Source organism: Leopardus geoffroyi, chromosome A3 (assembly GCF_018350155.1).
Source record: "Leopardus geoffroyi isolate Oge1 chromosome A3, O.geoffroyi_Oge1_pat1.0, whole genome shotgun sequence".
Classification (NCBI taxonomy): Eukaryota; Metazoa; Chordata; class Mammalia; order Carnivora; family Felidae; genus Leopardus; species Leopardus geoffroyi.
In genome coordinates this window covers 27694770-27718567 of record NC_059336.1, presented here as the reverse complement: position 1 = coordinate 27718567, position 23798 = coordinate 27694770, and the positions used below count along the sequence as shown (strand labels likewise).

Here is a 23798-nt window from a genome sequence, read left to right as displayed (position 1 = left end):
CCCAAGATTGGGCGTAGTCATTGTCATTGCTACTTGTTGACACTGCTTCTAGGTGCTGTCAGTGGACAGAGCTAGGAATTTGCATTCAATAATATTCACTCTTTTGTGGTGTGCAGTTCAGTGGGTTTTGACAATGCTTAGAGCAATAAATCCACCTCTACAGTATTACAAAGAATAATTTTGTTGCTTGGGGCAATCACTCCTCTGTTCTCTGTCTTTATGGCTTGCCTTTTCTAGAATGCCCTACAAATGGAAATATATATTATGTAGCTTTTTGGATATGGCTTCTTCACTTAGAAACATATATTTAAAATTCATCCATGTTGCTTAAATCGTAGTTTGTTTTCCACTGTGTGCTTGTACCACCATTCGTTTATCCATTCACCTGTTAGACATCTTGGTTGTTTCAATTTTTTCGCAATTATGAATAAAGCTGCTATCAGCTTTTCACCTGTAGGTTTTTGTGTGAACATTGGTTTTCACTTGAATAAAATACCTAAGAGTGGGAATACCTAAGAGAATGTATGGTAAGTGTTTAATTTTATAAGAAACAACCAAACTGTTTTCCCAAATGGCTATATAGTGTGTTGTGTTCCCGTCAGGAATGAATTAGTTTCTGTTATTCTGCATCCTCACCAGCTTTTGGTATTCTCACCTTTTTATTTGAACCATTTTAGTAGGTCTGTAGTGTATTTAATTTTTACTTTAATTTGACTTTCCCTAATGACTAACAATATTGTGTATCTTTTCATATGCTTATCCGTAGATCTTCTTTTGCAAAATGTCTGTTCAGATCTTTTGCCTGTTTGTTAATTGGGTTGTTCTCTTATTGTTGAATTCTTTATATATTATGCATGTAAGTCCTTTATCATATATGTGATTTGCAAATGTATTTTCCCCATCTGGCTTATTTTTCCATTAACAGTGCTTCTCACAGAGGAGAAATACTTTAATGTTAATAAAGTCCAGTTTATCAATTTTTATTTTTATGGGTTGTGTTTTGCTGTTACGTTTTAAGACCTCTGCCTAATCCTAATTCCTGGCCACTGGATCACAATATTTTCTTCTAAAGTTTTCAAAATGTTTCATTTTGTATTTAGATCCACCATCTATTATGAATTATTTTTAATGTTTATTTTTGAGAGAGCGAGCAAGTGCCCACAAACAGGGGAGGGGCAGAGAGGGAGGGAGACAGAGGATCTGAAGCAGGCTCTGCGTTATCATCACGAAGCCCTACCTGGAGCTCACCTGAGCCCAAGTCGGATGCTCAACCGACTGAGCCACTCAGGTGCCTCTATTATGAATTGTTTTTTGTATAAGGTGTGTGAGGTTTAGAGTCGAGTTCATGATTTTGCATATGGATGTTAAAATGTTCTAAAGCCTTTTAGAGAAAAGATTACCCTTTTCCCATTGACCTGCTTTTGTACCATTGTCAAAAATCAATTGGCCATATTTGTAGGGATTTATTTCTGCACTTTCCATTCTGCTCCACTGTTTTATCCTTTTGTCGTTACCACACTTTTAATAACTGTAGCTTTGTAGTAAATAACTTAAATAGTGTGGTTCCTCCAGCTTTATTTTTCTTTCTCAGAACTGTTTTCGTTATTCTAGTTCATTTGGATGTATTTTTTTTATTAGTCTGACAGTCTTTATTTTTCTCTGGATAATTTATTTTGTTTATATTGAATATAATTAGTCATATTTCAGTTTAACTTTTCTCTGTTTATGTTCTGGGGTTTTTCTTCTTTTTTCTCCCCCCCCCCCTTTTTTTTTTTTTTTGGTTCTTTTTATCATTCTATTTCCCCCCTTTCTAGTTTTGAAATACATGGTATTTTTGTTACATAAGTAGATACCATTGTAGGTATTAAACTTGGAGCCATAATTGACCAAAGTCTAATATTAATAGTCAAAGGTTGCTTGAACTTTTCCATGGTTTTTCTCTTTTTTTGCTCTTTCTCCTTCAACACAGACCTTCCAAATGGGATGGATGTATGTGTGTGTGTGTGTGTATATTTATATATGCCCATTTTTTTTTTTTTATGTTTAATTTTGAGAGAGAGAGACAGAGCATGAGTCGGGAGGGGCAGAGAGAGAGGGAGACACGGAATCCAAAGCAGGCTCCAGGCTCCAAGCTGTAAACACAGTGCCTGACGCAGGGCACAAACTCATGAACTGTGAGATCATGACCTGAGCCGAAGTTGGATGCTCAAGCAACTGAGCCACGCGGACTTCCCGGGATTATTTTTTATCTTCTTTCTTTAGAGATCTTTGCTGGATGTAGAATTTTAATTTGGCAGATATTTTCCCTTAGCACGCTGAGGGTATTAAACTGTCTTAGGCTTCATTGTTGCTTTTGGAAAATCAGCTGTTCTGCTGTTGCTTCTTTGAATGTAATCTAACTTCTCTGTTTGCTTTTCAGATTTGTCTTTGTCTTTACTGTTTTATTATTGTATGTTTAGTTGTGGATTTCTTTTTATTTATTGTCTGGAATTTGTTGGCTTCTGGAATGTGTTTGTGTCTGATTGCTTCTGGGAAATTTTCAGCTGTTACACCTCTTTCAAATATATATTGCCCTTGCTGTCTCCCATTTTCTCAATTTCTTCTGGTACCGATCAAAAGTATATTAAATCATTTCACAGTATTATTCCTTTCTTGCTTTTCCATAGTTTTGACTTTTCTGCTATATTTTGGATAATTACTGGCCTATTTTCCAATTTCTTAGTTTCGTCTTCAACCTTGTTGAATTTACTCTTAAATCAATTCACTTGTTATTTTTTATTTCTTCCTAAACATTCTATTTTGTTCTTTTCACTTTTTGAAATCTGTTACTTTCTAGAGTATCCTGTTCCCTGCTAGTATTCTGAAGCTTATCTCATATTTCTATAAGCATAATCAACCTGTTTTTTTTAATTTTTAAAAAACTTTTTTTAATGTTATTTTTGAGAAAGAGAACACGCAAGCAAGATGGAGGCAGAGAGTCTGAAGCAAGCTTTGTGTGTTCAGTGCAAAGCCTGATGTGGGGCTCAAACTCATCAAACTGTGAGATCATCAACGTGGTTGGTTTGAGTTTGATAAGATCAGAAGTCTCTGTGTGTCTTTTCTCGGTTTTTTTCTGCCAGGTCTTACCCTTGTAGTCTTTTCCGTCAATACCTAGTTATCTTTGAGTACAGGCTGTGTATTCTATTTGAAAAATTATTTGTAGGAATCATTCAAGGCCTATAATAGCAAGGTGCTTTTTTTCCCCCCCACAGAGAGCTTGTTCATGTCAGGTATCTGGACATTACAGGTCCAGGAACCACCTGAAAACAATTTTTTTAATCTGATATTCCCTCCATAGAATTGTATTTCTTTCCTGGATCTTCCACTTCTCATTCACTCTCACCCTAAAGTTTTAATCCTCTGAAATCAGCTTATTATGAAGGTCTCCTATTAGAGTTCCACCCTTTGAGGGCCCTGTGCTCTGGTTCCTGTTAGAACAAAATTCTAATTTTCAGGGATCAACAAAGACCCTTTGGGCTTGCTTGCTTCTCTGGGTTCTCATTTTCTCTTCATTGTAGGCTATAATTGTTTATCTGTTTTATTTAAGAGAGAGAAAACAAGAATGTGTATATATATATATGTGTGTGTGTGAGAGAGAGTGTGTTTTGTGTGTGTGTTTAATCCATTCTCTTTAGCTGTTCTCAGTGGAAAGATTGACCCAAATAACCTAGCCCACCATTACTGAAGACGGGGAAATTACCCGCAAAAATCTGGGTTTCTTACTTTGAGAAGCTCCAATTACACTTTCGTGGATCTACACCCGCTAGCTCTTTATTTGTCCTTTCTAGGCATTTTGCTTTGTGACCTCTGTAGTAGAACTTATTTGTATGAGTGGAGAAAGGAAGAGAATGAGATCTGAACTGCAGTGGTTATGAGTTAATAATTTTTTGTTAAGGCACACATAGTAATAGTCGAGTAGAGTGTTCTCTAGTGTTCTTCAAACCAGATATAAAAGGATTGCTGAAGGGTGCCTGGGTGGCTCAGTCAGTTGAGCATCCAACTCTTGATTTTGGCCCAGATCACTATCCCAGGGTCATGGAATCCAGCCCTGCGTTGGGCTGTGTTGGGCTCTGCGCTGAGTGTGGAGCTTGTTTAAGATTCATTTTCTCTCTCTCTCTCTCTCTCTCTCTCTCTCTCTCTCTCTCTTTCTCTCTCTCTCTCTCTCTGCCCTTCCCCCGCTCGCCCTCCTGCCCCCACCCCCACCCCCAGAATAAATTAAAAAAAAAAAAGGAATGCTGATCTGGTGTGCTTCTTATAGGGAATGACAAGGTATGCCAGCCTTTGGTAATTTTAGGGTATAACGTTACAGGTCTTTAAAATTCTTAACTTGTTTAAAGTCTTGTGCTTTTCAATTTCTTGTTTTACTGTTTTTCATCTGAGTAATTTCTGTGCATCCTTCAAAACTAAGCTTAGATGTTATTTTTTCCCTGGCAGCTTTCCCCAGACTTTGAGGTACTCCATAAATATTTGTTGAATGAATGACACTGGGTTGGTGGGTGACTTCAGTTCCCTTCAATTCCTGCAGAGCATCTTAGACTTCATTCTTTCAAGCACTAATCGCTTGAGAGTGTGATGGTCTGTTTTCTTTGTCAAGGGTAGAGATAGTTTCTCTTTATTCTCCAAGGCCTAGAGAAATAATCCCTTCCCAGCAATAGGCACACATTTCCTGATACATAATAATTGTTTAATAAATGCTTGCTGAGTGGACATTCTGCTCTTGATTTGAAAGGAAGAGAGAATGGGAAATTAAGGGGAACTATGGACATACGAAACAAGTAATTCCGATTGTATTAACTCCTGCTTTTTTGTGTTCATTTCATAGCCACTTTGAAAGGGGAAAAGGCAAGTTTCTATGAGTGTTTGTCTTTGCTTCTGCAAGTCACAAGTATCTAGTTGTGTTCTCCCTGAGTTTGTTCCACAAATCATCTCTTTGCAGTGTATGCTGCCTGATTGCTAGGAAGAAGAGTTGATTCTCTGCAGCAGTGCTGAAAAGGTGTTGTTTTCCTTATACAACTGCTTTTCTTCTGAACAAGCATTCTTAAATCATGCAGTCAGTGCAATATAAGCACATTCCTCATTTTTTACCATAGAAATCTTTGCCGTCTAGATGATTATGAGATATTACTCATTCACTATGGCTTATCTAGGGTTGGGAGGGTTTATTTTGTTTTGTTTTTAAGATGGAGACCCTCATAAACATTAGGGTAAAACTGTATTGTAGTTTGAAAATGGACTTAACTTTTTAAATTTAAGGTTCCAGAATAATCTTTTCCAGTTCTGCTGGGAAATTTATTTATAAAAATACATTGGTACGATGATTAATCAGACATGCAGTTTTCTGGTTTGGGATCATTTACTAAGCCTCCAGTTTTCTTTTTAGTTGCCAGATTGAAAAACAGAAATCACATGGAGTAGAAGAGATTAGAGGGAGAGATTGAGGAAGGCGAGAGGAGTTTTTAATAGAAATTAATTAGTTCTATATTCCATTTATGTTGATAAACCTATGATTTTGGCAGTACATGTTTTAGCCTCATAGTTAGATGGAGTTTTCATTTACTTGCATTTTATTAAAGAATAGGTCAAACAGAGCCATATAACTGGCTTTGGTTGTAGGTGTGGTCTGACTTTAATAGAGAAAATTTTACCAACAAGATAATTTTTCAGTTGATTAATTGGCTTCTGTTAGGCTAAGCATGAACAAACAAAACATAGCCATGTATTCAGAGTCATTCTGAAGGCTTTTTAGTCCTATGAAATTGTTATCAGCTAAAATTACACCTCCTTTTATGCAATCATATGAGACAGTAAGGATGAAGTTAGGTCATTTAAAATGGAATTATTAAGAAAGTTAATACTTTTTCTTCAAGTCAGATTTTCTTAGGATATGCTTGTATTATGAACACTAGGTAGGACGATTGATCATCAGGATATCTAGGACTCAGGTACTTTCACCAACTTCTAAACAAGCTGTTGTAAAAATTGCTAACATCAAGTTTCTCCAGTATTCTCTTAATTTTAACTGTGGCCCTGTTATGAACAGAGGAAACTATAATACTGAGAGAGAGAGAACGTGCATGCAAAGGGAACAGCAACTCAGGAACCCTTGAGTTGGTCTCCCGATTCTCCTAGCTTTGTACCAGATAGCCAGAATAGGGCTACCCTACCTTTTGGAGGCAAATTTAATTTTCATCACATTTCATTTTTTGAAAAGAAACAGCCTTGATTTGGTCAACAAATAATATTTCATGAACACCCTACAAAATGCAGAGCCTTGAACTGGCTACTGTAAAGTCAAAAGATAAATCAGACATGCATCTTGACTTCAGAGAGCTAAGTGTCTAATAAGGAAGTTAAGGTTTTTTTGTTTGTTTGTAATGTTTGTTTATTTTTGAAAGAGAGAGAGCTCAAGTGAGGTAGGAGCAGAGAGCGAGGGAGACACAGAATCTGAAGCAGGCTTCAGTCTCTCAGCTGTCAGCACAGAGCCCGACATGGGGCTCAAACCCACAAACTCTGAGATCATGACCTGAGCCAAAGTCAGATGCTTAAACGACTGAGCCACCCAGGTGCCCCAAGGAAGTTAAGGTTTGAAGACTATTGTATATGAGATACAAAGTGACCAGTTCTATGGGAATGAAAACACTTGAACCTTGTAGGTTGGCCACCTTCGCTTTGAATCCCAACTCTCTCCTGGATATTTATGGCCAAGCTACTAAACTTACTTAGGCTGTTTTCCTATCTGTAGATTAGGGAGAGAAATGCCTGCCTCATAGAATTGCTGGGAGGGTTAGATATTTAAAGCTGAGAGGCTCTTTTAGCTCCAGACTTGGAATATCTAATTGCTTGTTCAGTATCCTTTTTAATGTCTCCTCCATTTTAACCTTAAGTCCAAAACCTGATGAATGAGCTCTCTTCCAGAATGTTTTCTGTCTCCATAAATGGTATCAACAGAAATCTAAAAGTCACCTCCCACTTTTTACCCCATTATCTAGACGACCCTGAACTATTGATTTTACACCACAAATTTTGTTCCTCAAATTTGTGCACTTATCTCCATTGCTACCACAATTGGGCAAGCTTTCGTCATTGCTCCTGCATAAGTCACTGTTAACAGTCTTCTTTCTCCCTAAATCTGTTCCTCTGCTTGTCCCACATCCAGCCAGAGTGAACTCTTCAAAATGTACACATGGGTCACTCTTCTGCTTAAAACTCAACAGTGAGGGGTGTGTGGGTAGCTTGGTCAGTTAAATGTCTGACTCTTGATCTCAGCTTGGGTCTTGATCTTGGGGTCCTGAGTTCAGGCCCTGCATTGAGAGCATGAATGTAACCTACTTAAAAAACAACTCCTCGGGGTGCCTGGGTGGCGCAGTCAGTTAAGCGTCCGACTTCAGCCAGGTCACGATCTCGCGGTCCGTGAGTTCGAGCCCCGCGTCAGGCTCTGGGCTGATGGCTCAGAGCCTGGAGCCTGTTTCCAATTCTGTGTCTCCCTCTCTCTCTGCCCCTCCCCCGTTCATGCTCTGTCTCTCTCTGTCCCAAAAATAAATAAACGTTGAAAAAAAAAATTAAAAAAAAAAAAAACAACAACTCCTCAATGAGTTTCCATTATCCTTAGTTTGCAGATAAAATCTTAAAGGCATTTTTGTCTCACCCTTGTTCTTCCTTGCTTGTTATTCTATTTCCAAGGACTAGCAGGATGTTTTTTCATAGTTGATGCTCATATATTTAAGGGATGGACAAAGGAAGGAATGTATGAAAGAACCAATCAGTAATTGAGAAAATTAGGCTGTCCCTTTATTTCTTTCTTGTTAGGCTGTATATGAACATACATACATATTTACAGAGGTTGCAAGTGAAATACTATTTCTAAATAAAATGTTTATCTTTTTTTTTTTTTTTTCAACGTTTATTTATTTTTAGGACAGAGAGAGACAGAGCATGAACGGGGGAGGGGCAGAGAGAGAGGGAGACACAGAATCGGAAACAGGCTCCAGGCTCTGAGCCATCAGCCCAGAGCCTGACGCGGGGCTCGAACTCACGGACCGCGAGATCGTGACCTGGCTGAAGTCGGACCCTTAACCGACTGCGCCACCCAGGCGCCCCTAAAATGTTTATCTTTAATGAGTTCTCTTTCCTATCTTTTCACTTCCCCTCTTTATCCCCAGCCTGTCACTGATCTTCTGTCCCTCTTTGTGCCATTTTGTTTATCTGAGGTTGCTGAGGTACAGTTCAAGGACTCTCTCTTTTCTTCTCCCTATATAGTTCATGAAAGCCAACCATTTGAAATTCCTGTGAATGACTGTCTTACTATAAACAGATTATTTGGTATGCATGATAGTAAAGTGAAGCACCTCTTCCCGGTGTTGCAAAACTGCAAGCAGTCCTCCCACTGGAGAATCAAGTCCGCTGTTTCATTAATTAGGTCCCAACTGATGAGGCACAAAGCTGCAAGGGTCAGACAAGTACTTGAGAATCTCAGGAGTTTCATTAGTGAGTAGTCTTGCTCTCCTCTTCACAGAGAATGCCAAGGCCTTAAGAAAGCAGAGGAAGACTGGGTGATAAGACTGATAGATACATGGACTAGTAAATGGGAACTGGGGAATGTTTTCCACGTGACTCAGGTGATTTCCCAGAGAAAAAAATGAGGTCTCATTTTGTAATGTCATGTTCACCCATGATTGGCCCTCTGAGGCTGGGAGTTAACTATACCTCCTGCAATTCTTGTTTTTTTTTTTTTTTTTTTTTAACGTTTATTTATTTTTGGGACAGAGAGAGACAGAGCATGAACGGGGGAGGGGCAGAGAGAGAGGGAGACACAGAATCGGAAACAGGCTCCAGGCTCTGAGCCATCAGCCCAGAGCCTGACGCGGGGCTCGAACTCACGGACCGCGAGATCGTGACCTGGCTGAAGTCGGATGCTTAACCGACTGCGCCACCCAGGCGCCCCATCTTGTATTTTTTTTTTTAAAGAAAACATGGTTAAATTGGTAAATTTTATGTTATGTGTATTTTATCAGTTTTTATAAATCACGTTATTTCAACAAAAAACAAAAGTGGTACAAAGAACATCTGTATCCCCTTTACTCAGATTTACCTATTGTAATATTTTTTTACCCCATTTGCTTTATTATGTGACTGTACTCTTGTGCACACGTAATCTACCATCTAAATGTTTTTATCATTTGATTTCATAGTATTGTTTTTTTATACCATTTCTCCCGCTCCAGTACAGGATACAGTCTAGGGGTAGGACATTGTATATAGTCATGTCTCTTTAGCCTTCTTTTTTTTTCTTTTATAGTATTGACATTTTTGAGGATATAGTGTATCCCCCCCCCTTTTTTTTTTAATTTTTTAAATATTTATTTTTGAGAAAGAGACAGAGTGCAAGCAGGGGTGGGGCAGAGAGAGAGGGAGACACAGAATCCGAAGCAGGCTCCAGGTTCTGAGCTGTCAGTACAGAGCCTGACATGGGGCTCAAACTCAAGAACCCATCTCATGAACTGTGAGATCATGACCTGAGCTGAGCTGAAGTAAGGTGCTTAACCCACTGAGCCACCCAAGTGTCCCTCCCCCCACCTTTGTAAAGTAGGCTTCACGTCCAGCATGGGGCTTGAACGCATGACCCTGAAATCAAGAGTCTGACCCTTTACCGACTGAGCATTCCAGGTGCCCCATTCCCTCACTGCCCCTTTTTAATAGAAGCTTCCTCATTTTCGGTTTGTCCAATGTTTCCTTGTAGTTAAGTTGAGGTTACACAACCTTAGCCAGAAACTTACATAAGTGATACGTTCTCAGCTTATAAAATCTGGAGACTCAATACATTTTTAATTAAATGCAGACTAAAGGGGATCGGCAAATGCTGTAGGATTCTCTGAAAAGATAAATAGATTGGAATGGTCAGGGGAAGACATCACAGTTTACCTATTATGTAGACTTAGTTTACTGATTTGGTAGAAAGCGTGTTTCTAAAAGTTTACCACTTTTCCCTTTATGTCAAATTTTGCATTAGTTCAGGTAACATATATTACTGTCTTCTACCAGTTTGTATTAAGTTTCCTCCTGTATTAAATAAATCAGGAGGAAATTATTTGTTTTTAAATTTAATGAAATCAAGTATGACTTTCAAATGGCACAATTTGAAGGATTAAGGATCTATAATTAAGGATCTACTGATTATTATGCAAGATTCCTGAATGATTTGGATTGTTACAAAAAGACATTGAACTTTGATGTATGTCTTTATTCCCTTCCTGGTTTCATAACCATTAGAGTCAGGCTAACAGTTGGTACTCCGGCTTTGCCACTGTTCTGTCTAGTCTTTTAGCACTCCTACTTGAGCTATGGAAAGCTACTCTTGCCAATGATTTCTGTGGAATGTATAAATGGTAGTAATGTTGATAGGTCTGTCCTCAATGCCATTTTTCCCTTCCAGGCTGTCTTATAAAGAGCATCCAAACTTTAGATGATGCAGAATAGAATTAGGGCCAGCATGGTTTTAAGTATGTTTCTTGTTTTTTGTTTTTGTTTTCTTTCTCTTTTTTTCTTTTTCTTTTACTTTCTGGGTAATAGGAAACACTGTGGTTGACACAGTTGGGATCTAGTGATTGGTTAATAGGTAGAAGAGTCAGAGGTATATATTTTTTTTATTTTAGCTTGTTGTATTTTTTTATTTTTCTTTTAATTTACATCCAAATTAGCATATAGTGCCACAATGATTTCAAGCGTAGTTTCCTTAGTGCCCCTTAACCATTTAGCCCATCCCCCCTCCCACAACCCCTCCCGTAACCCTCCGTTTGTTCTCCAGATTTATGAGTCTCTTCTGTTTTGTCCCCCTCTCTTTTTCCATATTATTTTTGTTTCCCTCCCCTTATGTTCATCTGTTTTGTCTCTTAAAGTCCTCATATGAGTGAAGTCATACGATTTTTGTCTTTCTCTGACCAATTTCACTTAGCATAATACCTATTCTCCAGTTCCATCCATGTAGTTTTAAATGGCAAGGTTTCATTCTTTTTGATGGCCGAGATTACTCCATTGTGTGTGTGTGTGTGTGTGTGTGTACACACATACATATATATACCACATCTTCTTTGTCCGTTCATCCATCGATGGACATTTGGGCTCTTTCCATACTTTGGCTATTGTTGATAGTGCTACTATAAACATGGGGGTGCACGTGTCCCTTCGAAACAGCACACCTACATCCCATGGATAAATGCCTAGTAGTGCAATTGCTGGGTCGTAGGGTAGTTCTATTTTTAGTGTTTTGAGGAACCGCCATACTGTTTTCCAGAGTGGCTGCACCAGCTTGCATTCCCAGAGTCAGAGGTATATTTGAGGCCATTATTATAAGATGTTTTTTTTTTTCTTCACACATGCTTTTTAAAAATAATTCCTTGGACTTTATGCATTTTGTGTTTGCAGTTTGAAGAAAACAGGTCTGAAACAAGGTCATACCCCCAGCTGCTTCTGAACACATTGACTGCCAGATCTCCAAACATCAAGTCCACCTTCATTCGCCAACCTGTCTGACATGTCGGGACCCGTGCCAAGCAGGGCCAGAGTTTACACAGATGTTAATACGCACAGACCCCGAGAGTACTGGGATTATGAGTCACATGTGGTGGAGTGGGGGTAATTATTTCCTCTTACTTCACTGTCCTCACTCATAGGGTTGATTCTTGTGTACTTGTTGAGTAATTTGTGTTAGGAATCCTTCCTGACTGCATTTATAAACCTCAAGATTAAAACCTGATTTGTGTTTTCTTCTGCAGTGAAGAAGCAGCGTATTGCTTTGGCAAATTAACAGTTTTGTTGGGCTTACCATTTAAAAATTACTTCTGTCTCTTATTCTTTCCTTGGACTTACATATTCTGGATAAAAGGCTGGTAACAAAGAGTTACATGTCAGCTTGTCTCACCTAAGGGCTTTGTAGTTAGGTGAGAATTAATACTTGAGAGATTTTAAAAACCATACTCTTATGTAAAGTATTTTTGAGGTCAGAGAATGTTGTCCCATGATGATACTGAAGGATGAAACAGTTCTCCAGAAAGATGTCCTCTTTCTGATAGAAACAAAATTAAACCCTTATCAGCGTTTACTCTTACCATGAAGCAAGCCATGTGTAACATGGATTTAAGCCCCAATTCCATTTTGAACAGTTGCAGTCTACCTCTGTAGTTGTGTTTGCCCCTATTCTCTCTGCAGTCTCATTTGGATGTTTGTATCTCTTGTCCCAACATGTAGGTATTTAATTGATCAGGTCATACTAACTGTGATAAAAGCATTTTGACATCCAGTGCAAAAGAAAGCAATTTGGAAATGCATAAAGCAGTAGCTCCCACATGCTACATTTTATATCTATTCACATGTGATGTATATAACCTGTAAGTGGTTAAAGATAGTCTCCCAATATTGACATAAGGGGGTATGTAATCCTGATTGGGCCATGATTCTTAACAGTAAATGCATTGCCTCTGCACAAGGAGTTACAGTGTGCTTCATAGATACCATCAAGAACCAGTGGTACAATATCAATAAATGTTGTTATTGATAACCTAACAATTCCTCACTTGTCACAGGCTTCAAATTCTAGGAATACTTGTGTTTTGCTAACAAAATTTGAACCACTGTCTTTGAATTGAGTGCTTTGCACTTAGTTCTGCTTAAATAACACTAAACAGCCCTTCCGAGGTTTGGCATGGCACTCTTGGCTCACATGCATTTGTTTTCTGTGTCTGCCACAGGAGAACTCCACCAGAATTAAGAGCCTCCTCCCCCAGACCTGCCTTAATACAGTGTCCGTTGTCCTTAGTACCATCTGCCTTGTCTGTTCATTTCACTTTCTTTTTGGCTGCTTGAGGACAATGGATGGCTAATTTGTTACATGTTGGATTTTCAGTGCCCCCAGCAGGAGTAAATAGAATTTTGACTTACTCTTTAAAGCAAAGTCATCTAAATTGTAATCAGAGGCAGGGATAAAATGTTGGCATTTCCCTTATTTTTTACCTCTGATGTTGCTAGTGGTCATGGAATATGGGTAAAAATAGAGGAAGGGACCCCTAACTATGATTCATGATCTGTAGTGTGATTTGCAAACTTTTTACATGGACTGTCCTCAGAGTTTGCCTTGGAGGGCAAGTGGGAAGTCAAGCCTATATGTTTGAAAGCCACTTACCTGCAAAAAGGTCCATGAAAAATCTGCTTCTAATGTGTGGCTGAATTGAAATATTCTTACAACATGAATTGACTTCCTGCTAGGTGCCAACACCGGTCCAGGCACGAGAGGACAGAGATATATAAAAATTATCCTCCAAGGGAAAGCTGTCTGTTGTTGGATATAAACACATAACAAACCCTAATATAAGGTAGCTATGTGTGGCATGCCAGTAGAAATGTAAACAGTGTGGGATTTGAAAGAGTAATTGAAAGGCTTAAACTTTTCTAATTCTAGGATTTAGAACACACATTTTTAATTAATGGCCCGATTTTTAAAATACAGAGAAACCAATTTGGGAATTATTTGAAATGCCTTTTATTTCTTTTACTCCTACTGGTAGTAGAGTTTTTAAAGTTAATTAGTGCCTTATAGTTTGAACTTTTAAAATCATTGTGACTTTGACTTTTTTTGTTCACAGTAATCAAGATGACTACCAACTCGTTCGAAAATTAGGCCGGGGTAAATACAGTGAAGTATTTGAAGCCATCAACATCACAAATAATGAAAAAGTTGTTGTTAAAATTCTCAAGGTGAGTATAAGAAGAAAGAGATTATAATTTCAGAAGTATTTGGGATTTAGATTTTTAAGTAATAGTGATACCTTTTTTTAAAAGTAGCGTTTGAAAAGGTTTTTGTAATGCTTTAACACTTTTATACCGTATTCTGTGAAGTTGACAGACGAGGTTATCTGTTGTTGTTGTGAAAGAGGGCTCAAGTGAGCAAGAGGCAGAGAGGGAGAGAAAGAAGTGGGGCTCTCCCGAAGCGGGATTCGAACTCACCAACTGTGAGATCATGACCTGACCTGAAGTCAGGTGCTTAACCAACTGAGCCACCCAGGCGCCCAGAAGAGGTTGGATTTATTTGACAGATCAGGAAATTGAAGCAAAAGAAGCAATTTGGCTCAAGTCATACAGCTCAGCGAGATTGTGTCAGAGGAAGGGAGTAAAGGTTCAATCTTCTCTCTCCTAGGTCTTGCCTAATACTGATTTCCTATATTTTCAGTTATATTCTATCCTTTTGTTTTCAATAAGTTGTTACCTTTTCTGTGTGAGGATCAGGAGTCCAAACGCAGGCCTTTAAATGGCAGGCAGTTGCCGTCTGTGCAGCTAGTGTGATGTAAGTGCCTGCGACGGGTAGTGCTGTGTGTGCTCCAGCTCCGGCTGGTAATTACTTCGCAGTAGTGCAGGTCCAGTGTTGCGTGATACTCTTCTCCAAAAAGAAAGTAAAAATTTGTGTTTATATATGAATTCCCCTGATTGTTAAATGTTGGCTCAAGAGTTTTTAAAAACACTACAGGAGTGCCTGGGTGGCTCAGTCGGTTAAGCATCTGACTCTTGATATTGGCTCAGGTCATGATCTCTTGGTCCGTGAGGTCGAGCTGACAGCACTGAGCCTGCCCGTTATTCTCTCTCTCCCTCTCTCTCTGCCCCTCCCCCACTTGCTCTTTTCCATTCTAAAATAAATATATAAACGCATACATACACACACTGTGTAGGCCAGGTTTGGCCAGTGGGCTACCAACATGCAACTTGGAAGTTACTTATGACTGTACTGTGCACTGTCATATGCCAGGAACTTAGCATACAGTTCCTTGCTACAGGAACTTTCCCATATTTGATACTGAGAAGCAAAGGTTCCCAGACTTCATCAATTTATAGCCACCCATATTGTGTCAGTAACTTTTAAGTAGTTAAGTCCAAAAAACAAAAAAATGTTTAACTTGGATGCCATTTCAAATGTTATACACTGGGGCACCTGGATGGTTCAGTCATTTAAGTGTCCACCTCTTGATTTCGGCTCAGGTTATGGTTTCACAGTTCATGAGATCAAGCCCCAAGTTAGGCTCTGCACTGACAGCACAGAGCCTGCTTGGGATTCTCTCCCTCTCTCTCACTCGAGCACATGTGCACACCCTGGCTCGCTCACTCGCTCTCTCTGTAAGTAAATAAATAACTTTATAAAAATTTTAAAAACTAAACTGTTATACACAGAAATTGAAAGAAAATATAACTTATTTTATGCTTATATGACCATAATTGATGAGCTTTGGGATATATACATCTGTTGATCACTGCACAGCTTCTCGAATGTTGGAATCATTTGGATACTAATAGACTCATTTCCTTTTCAACATTGGTTTTTGTGTAGTACTTACTTTTTGTCACAGGAAGGGCTGAAAACCCAGCTTTGCAAAAATACACCATCAAAAGGAATGTAGTGCAATCTAATGTTGACACTAAGAACAACCTCAGGTTGGTAGTATACTCCTTCCCTGGCGGATTTGGATATTAATTGATATTTCCCTCAAAACTTAAAAATCTCACAGAACCCCTATGAATTTGTGGGGGATGCCTTGGCATACCTTTTGGGAACCGGAAAGTTTATCTGTCTTATGTCACATGTAGGAACAGAACTAAGCCCGAAATTAGAACATGTGGATTCTAACCCAAACTCTAAAAGTAATTAACCTTGGTAATCCTTTTAACCTAAGATGTTTTGTTCATCTGTGCAAATGAGATAATCTTGCTTTCTCTGTCCTTCTCAGTTGTTATGGGGATCAAATAAAAAATTATATAGAGGGTACTTGGGTGGCTCAGTAGGTTAAGTGTCCAACTCTTGGTTTTGGCTCAGGTCATGATCTCATGGTTTGTGCGTTTGAGCCCCGCATTGAGCTCTGCTGACAGTGCGGAGTCTGCTTGGGATTCTCTCTTCCCCTGTCTCTCTGCCCCTCCCCCCGTCTCAAAAATAAATAAGTAAACTTAAAAAAAAAATTTGTATATAGAAATATACTTTAGAGGTTGAAATTCTGTGTAAATTGTAGGATGATATGTATGTGGAAAGGGATATGGTAAAATAAAGTGAGGTGTTATCTAGTGTCATAAAAGGCACAAATAGTTGGTCTCACAGTTCAGAAGAAGCTGGTGGTTAGGGAAAGCTCCCAGGAGCTGTTTTCAGGCTCTGAATGGGGGGAGGATTTGGATAGGTATGGGTGGGAGTAGAGAAGGGAAGAATCCACAAGATAAGAAAAGAGGAGGAAATAAGTGAGAGAAATGTTTCCTGTGGAAGATGTTGAGTGACCATGCATGGAAGGTGAACTTGGAAAGGAAAGTTAAATTGGTGGTCAGCTGAAAAAGATAATCTCTGCATTTCCTTCAAGTCTTAAAAGGTAGCTCAGTAGGTTGGGCTTCAGACTCTTAATTTCCGCTAAGGCCGTGATCTCACGGTCTTGGGATTGAGCCCTGCCTCAGGCTCCGTGGAGCCTGCTTGGGATTCTCTCTCTCCCTTTGCCTCTCCTTCTGCCTCCTCCTCTGCTCCTGTGCATGCTCTCGCTCTTTCTTTAAAAAAAAAAAAAAAAAAAGGTAACGTGATTTTTCTCTCTTCTAGGTTGTTGGGAGTCATTGATGATTTTGAGTGAAGGGGGGTTTGGAAAGATTTTTTTTTTGTACTCCAGTCTTTTCCTAACTGTACTGTATATTTCATTGTAATTATATAGAAAGATGGTTGTAAATATAGATGAAGTTCGTTCATAAACTCTATTTAAAATTTTTGATCTCTCCTACCTATTTATTAAGACAAAACACTTGCATTGATCACATTAAATTAGAGTTTAAGTCACCCGCCTGGTCTATCACAAACCAGCTTTGTAAGTTCACAGATTTTAAGGATTCTGTAGGAAAAAAAAATTTCATTAACCAGTAGCCTTAGCTATAAGTTTAGCTATAAGCCTTAGCTATAAGTTTAGCTATAAGCCTTAGCTATAGCTGGCAGTTGGGAAATAGTGATTTAGTGGAAAACAGGTGATAGATTGATGGGTTAGTCCCTGGAAAGTAGATCTCCCAGATACTCTAGCAGATCACAAAGATCTGGTAGTTGAAGCAAAAAGAGGAAACTTCTGATCAGCTTGCTTCCCAGTCAGTGTACTGAGTTCTAACAGAAGCAAGGCTAAAAGCTGTGGATTGAATTAAATGTAGACCATGGGAGTCTCTATGAGTAACAGTTTCCATATATTGTCTACTTTGCATTGGGCCCTATTCTATCTGTGATATTTACATTACAACAGTTCTACAAGGCAAGTTATAAATTCAGATACATTTGGGGTGCCTGGGTGGCTCAGTTGGTTAAGCATCCTACTTTGGCTTAGGTCGTGATCTCTAGGTTCGTGGGTTCGAGCCCCATGTGGGGCTCTGTGCTGATAGCTCGGAGCCTAGAACCAGCTTCAGATCTGTGTGTGTGTGTCTCTCTCTCTCTCTGCCCCTCCCCTGCTTGCACTCTGTCTCTCTCTCTCAAGAAGTAAATAAACATTAAAAAAAAAAAAAAAATTCAGATACATTTAAGTGCTTTTCCCAAAGCTGCATAACTACAAAGCTGGATTTTGAGGATGGTCTGTTTCCAAGACTTGCTTGTTTCTGTAGCTCCTGCTTAGAACTTAAGACAAGGTTAATTTACAGTATGGTTTGGTAGTTCCTAGACCTGGATTATCAACCTAGGAAGTATCTAAGAATAGCTCTCTAACTCCATTCTCAAGATTCTGATTCAGCAGATCTAAGTGGGACCTGGGAATCTGTATATTTAAGAACGCAGGTAACTATTAGGGACACCTGGGTGGCTCAGTCAGTTAAACGTCTGACTCTTGGGGCGCCTGGGTGGCTTGGTCGGTTAAGTGTCCGACTTCGGCTCAGGTCATGATCTCACGGTCCGTGGGTTCGAGCCCCGCGTCGGGCTGTGTGCTGACAGCTCAGAGCCTGGAGCCTGTTTCAGATTCTGTGTCTCCCTGTCTCTCTGCCCCTCCCCTATTCATGCTCTGTCTCTCTCTGTCTCAAAAATAAATAAACGTTAAAAAAAATTAAAAAAAAAAAAAAAGTCTGACTCTTGATTTCATCTCAGGTCACGATCTCCCCATTTGTGAGTTCGAGGCCCGTAATGGGCTCTGTGCTGGCAGCGCGGGGTCTCCTTGGGATTCTTTCTCCCTCTCTTTCCATCCCTCCTCTTCTTGCTCTCTTTCTCTCAAACTTAAAAAAAAAAAAAAAAAATCCAGGTGACTGTTGATCATGAAGTTTGGTAACCACTGATCTTGTTGATGAAGAGACAAAACATACTTAAAACAATTTCTAAGAATTCTATGCAGAATATCAATAGTCTGAGGTGACTGATGCCCTGCAAAAAACCTCGTGGTCCAGTGTAGCAGATACGGGCCATGTGTGGCTTTTGAGCATTTGAAATGTGGCTAGTACAAATGGAGATATGCTGTGAGGATAAAATATAATTGATTCCAGAGGCTTAGCACAAAAAAAATATAAATTATTTATTAGAATTTTTATGTTGATTTACAGGTTGAAATGATAAGATTTTGGATATATTTTGTTAAATATATTAAAATTAATGTGGTCTGTTTCTTTTTACTTTTTTAATGTGGGTACTAGAACATTTAAAATACACATGTGGCTTGTATTGTATTCCTTTTGGACTATCACTGTTTTAGACTATTTAGAAGGAAGGCTTTGTGGAGGAAGTGCAGTTGGACCAAAGCCCTCCCCAGAAAAATAAAAAGGATTTCTGTACGGGAACCGATGTAGAAATGATGGGTGAGGACAAAGGCACATGGGAGATATACTCAAGGGACTCTGCAGAGTGGTCTTTTTAAAATGGACGCAGCAGCTCATTTATAGGAATATTGGTGATAAAGCTAGGCAGATATTATGGGTTGTGTCCCAGCCATATTCTGAGATATGTGCTCTTGTCGATCATTTTTACCCATAATGAAAGGCTTACAGAACTTAGGTAATTTGCCCCTAGTCACACAGCCAGCAATGAATGTAAGATTCACGTTACGTAGTCTGATTCCAAGTCCCACATTTAACCACAAAGTTATGCTGCACAAAGATGATTTGGTCATCCTTGCTGTTGGTCCTGACTTCCCCTCTGTAGGGTGGGGGAAGTCAAAAGACTTAAAGGAAGGAATGGAAAGAGCCCATGTTTCATCCTAATTGTCAGAGACTTTTACAAGCTATGTCTTAGTATTACTAACAACTTACAGTCCTAGTTTGTATAGTTTTAAAAAGTTAACATGCGGGGCGCCTGGGTGGTTCAGTTGGTTGAGCGACCGACTTCGGCTCAGGTCATGGTTTCACAGTTTGTGAGTTCGAGCCCCGTGTCGGGCTCTGTGCTGACAGCTCAGAGCCTGAAACCTGCTTCAGATTCTGTGTCTCCCTCTCTCTCTGCCCCTTCCCCGCTCACACTCTGTCTCTCTCTCAAAATAAAATAAAAACATTAAAAAAAATTTTTTTTGAATAAAAAATTAAAAAAAATAAAAAGTTAACATGCTATGATTGATGACGAATTAAATGCTAGTTCTGCAGAGGTTTGCTCTTTGGGATGAACTCTTTTTTCTTTCAACTCAACATTTGCTGAGTCCCTGCAGAATCCCTGGCACAGGGCTAGGAGAAGGGGATTCAGAGAGGAGATGGACACATATCCTTTCCTTCAAAGAGCTCATAAATAGCCATTTATGTATTACATTTACATGTTGAAATACTCTGAAATAATTTCACTGATGTACTTTTACCCTTTCAGCCAGTAAAGAAGAAGAAAATCAAGCGTGAAATAAAGATTTTGGAGAATTTACGAGGCGGTCCCAATATCATCACACTGGCCGACATTGTAAAAGACCCTGTGGTGAGTATGGTAGGCGCTGGCAAGGCCCACCAGGGCTGAGGTGGTGTTTGACCTGGAGCACAACTGGCCTCTTTATTTTCCCCCCTACCGTTAAGTCCTGCTTTAAAAGTGCTTAATCAGTTATACCATTTAACTAGCTTGGGTCTTTCTTTCAAAGAGACCTCCACCCACAGACTATTTCTTATTCTTCTAGGCTAAGAGACTGATAGCACTGGAAACTGAAATGTGTTAATCCATTTTGCAAACTCAGGTCCGATGCCGATGGGCGATGGGCGCATTGTCGGGCTGCCTAGAGCCTGGTGAGACTTCAGCTCCATGTCTTCTGTTTGAAATCCATCCCAAAAATGACCTAAGTGTGGTGGTGATCAGAGTGGGGAGGGCTCGTAGCAATAGAGGGTTTCCTACTACTGAGGCAAGGACTACCAAATTCACCACGTAGTATCTGCGAACATTGTGCCTACTAAAGCTGCCAGGGCTATTGCTAATGTGTGTTTTCTTTTTCTTTCCCCTAGTCACGAACCCCTGCCTTGGTTTTTGAACACGTAAACAACACAGACTTCAAGGTATAATATATAACCAACCATTTCAAGGTGTTGGGTTTTTAGACCACATAGAAAGCCTTTTAGCAATGTTACTATTAGAAGAGCTTCCTTCTAACATGCTTAAAAAGAGCTTTTCATCCTTACTTAAGATAGAGAATTTATCCTTATTTTAAGATAGAGAAACTCACATAGAAGCAATGTCTACTTTCCACATCTTGGTATTTCACTCTTTTGTTTGTTTTGTGCTCTTTTTAATTACCAATACATTTACTTCTCACCACCTTTACCATTCATTTGACAGTTTCTACAGATGTCAAACCTAATAAAAGCCACAGCACGTGTTCAGTCAGGATCTGGCTGTAGGGCATTTCACGTTAAAACAACTGTATTCAAGAAGGAATACATTGTGTGTGTACAAGCAAGGACTGCTTATACCTTGGGATCCCTCAGGAATTCTGGGCTATAGATCTTAAAAAGGGGGTGGGTAGAGAAGCATGGTACAAACTCTGGTATAATACAGACCTCTACAACAGATCTCTGACTTCCAGCCCATCTGGTAGCCTCCTTATTTCAAACAGTTCTCAATTCGAGTACAGCAGAGGAATGTGGGCACTCTCTTGGGTTACAAGTGTAAAGGTACTTGACTTGCCTTTTCACAGTCCTGTAGTAAGAATGTTATGTATCAGTAAATGGGTGAATCCTGTGAACCCTTTGCTGGGAGGATGAAAAAAAGGAAAGTAAGTATTTTAGAAGCAGAATGATAACTTCAAGGAAAACTGTCAGGATATCACTAACAGCTGAATGATACATAGATTTTTAAAAAAAAAATGTGCAGCTTCTTGGAACCTGGAAAGGATACACAACAGTTCAGAGTTTACTTTCAACTTGGGATGGGAATAGTTCTGTCAAATTGACAGATTTGGCGGGAAGCCATCTTGCATACCAGCTGGTGACCCATAGTACCTATATAAGTCTATACATCAAAGGTGGGTTAGTTCCCTACTAAGGAAGGTGTGTATTTGCCAAAATGCCTTATATTGGAAGGTCTGGAGGTAAATGCAAAGCAGACTAAACTTCAAATGTATGGTATCAGTGCATGTTGCATATGTAAATTGGTACGTTCCCAACAGTGGGTTATAGCTTAAGCAATACAAGTTTAACTAAGTCTTCACTTTTGCATATAGGGTTAAATACCCAAAGTATCTCTTTTAAAAAGTAAGTTTCTGGGGCGCCTGGGTGGCGCAGTCGGTTAAGCGTCCGACTTCAGCCAGGTCACGATCTCGCGGTCCGTGAGTTCGAGCCCCGCGTCGGGCTCTGGGCTGATGGCTCAGAGCCTGGAGCCTGTTTCCGATTCTGTGTCTCCCTCTCTCTCTGACCCTCCCCCGTTCATGCTCTCTCTCTGTCCCAAAAATAAATAAACGTTGAAAAAAAAAAAAAAATTTAAAAAAAAAATAAAAAGTAAGTTTCTGTTGGAGAAGTAGAGACTGATGAACAGACACATCCTGGAACTGTAGCAAACGAGCCAAGTCTTGGTTTGAATTACTACAAACAAAGATGAGAAATTGCCTTCCTATCAGCATTATTTCACGGCTTATATGTTGCATTTGTCTTTAACAGCAATTGTACCAGACGTTAACAGACTATGATATTCGATTTTACATGTATGAGATTCTGAAGGTAAGGAAACCTGGGATACTAAATATCTTTAGTTTGCTCTTCCTTTTGTTAAATGGTCCAGTTAACTGTGGAGAAGCCAGTGAATTAACTTTGGAAAGTATGTTGAAAGAAGGGGCCTCTTCATGTAAGTGTTTAGTTAGTTAATAGCATCAGAACCCTGTGCTAATGTAAGCATTATGGAATAGAGTCTAGTAGGAACGTAATTTAGAATGCTTTGGAAATGGTATTTGGAAGTGAGCTGGGGCCCCTTTAAAAAATACTTGTAATCTCCATCGTACTCCTATGAAAGTTACAATTCGATTGTCAAAACTCAACAAAAATAACTTCTGATATGCTGGCTTGTGGTATACTTTATTTTACTTAAAATTCTACAAGTAAAACAGTAAACTCCAACTCAGCCCTCAAAGGGTCATCGTCCTAAGGATTATGTAAATCTCTGCTCAGAGATTGCTGATTTAGAGTGGACTTTGATTTCTAACATGAGATCACCAATTGTCTTGCTCCTAGTAAGCATTAAGATCATCTCTATAGATGAGAAAATTGTGAAGAGATGGCTAAAGATTCTTACTAAATGAGGGTTGCTATAAAGCCTGCATTTGAATTTTAGTTGTACCCTAAAGAGGCTATCCCAACGGAGATATTTGATCTCTCCATTGGCTCCTGCAGTATTGTGACAAGCGTGACTTCACAAAGTTAAAGGATATACTTGTCTAGCCCTGGAAACCATAGGAACTGAAGTTGCCCTTCAGGAAGGACAAGAACTTAGCCAATGACATCAGCTGGCTTAAAGGCTGGGATTAGCAAACCCCAAAGGTTATGCTACTCAATTCACCTTAGTTTGAGATGGGACATGGTTTTCAAATCGGATTTGATGTAATAAATCAGGTACAGGACAAACAAAATTTTTGGCTTTGTGGGCCATAGGTTCTTTCTCACACTATCCCTGTGGTAACACAAAAGCAGCTAGAGATGATACGTAAACAAATTGGTGTGGCTGTGTTCCAGTAAAACATTCACGAAAAGAGGCAGCAGGCCGTATTTGGTCCATGGGCTGTGATTTGCCAACCTCTGTTGTGTGCTCTTAGCTGCTAGAAGATTATTGTTCTTTGAATGAGAGGTTTGTAGAACAGACCGGTTTTCTTGTTTTGAGGGGCCTGTGTTTCTGAAAATGATCCAGCCTTTGGGTAAGGGGGAGATACTGGAAGTGTTGCAATTGGTATATACTTTCGGTGTTTTTCAACAGAAAGGATGTTGAAACAACAGTGCAGGGACAGAACTTGAAGTTCAGAGGCTATGAGTTTTCTTGACTATGGGATCTTGGGGAAGTCTCTGAAGAAGAGCTGTGGGAGTGATTGTCCTGTTCTTGACTCACAGGGGTTTTGTGAGGCTACAAGGAAACCTCTGGTGAAAAAAGTAGAAGACTTTAAGAAAGTCACTCTTAAGCAGGCTAACTCTTTCTTTCTTATCTGTTCCTCCTACAGGCCCTGGATTATTGTCACAGCATGGGAATTATGCACAGAGATGTGAAACCCCATAATGTCATGATTGATCACGAGCACAGAAAGGTAAAGTGATAGACCAACAAGTCTTATTTATCAATATGATAGAGTTTAGGCACTTGATAAATGTTTGGTAAATGAATGAACTCATTAACA

At 39.4% G+C, this 23798-nt stretch overlaps 1 protein-coding gene across 3 annotated transcripts in view; it reads left to right on the top strand.

Moving 5' to 3' along the window:
• Nucleotides 1-23798, top strand: part of CSNK2A1 (casein kinase 2 alpha 1) — a 56541-nt gene that overhangs the window by 19120 nt on the left and 13623 nt on the right. For all 3 annotated transcript variants that reach the window (XM_045445023.1, XM_045445022.1, XM_045445024.1), the window contains exons 2-7: nucleotides 11458-11667; nucleotides 13671-13782; nucleotides 19823-19924; nucleotides 20437-20487; nucleotides 22084-22143; nucleotides 23625-23708. In XM_045445023.1, the coding sequence (XP_045300979.1) occupies nucleotides 11567-11667; nucleotides 13671-13782; nucleotides 19823-19924; nucleotides 20437-20487; nucleotides 22084-22143; nucleotides 23625-23708 (510 nt within the window). In that variant the 5' untranslated portion in view covers nucleotides 11458-11566. The remainder of the gene's footprint in view (nucleotides 1-11457; nucleotides 11668-13670; nucleotides 13783-19822; nucleotides 19925-20436; nucleotides 20488-22083; nucleotides 22144-23624; nucleotides 23709-23798) is intronic.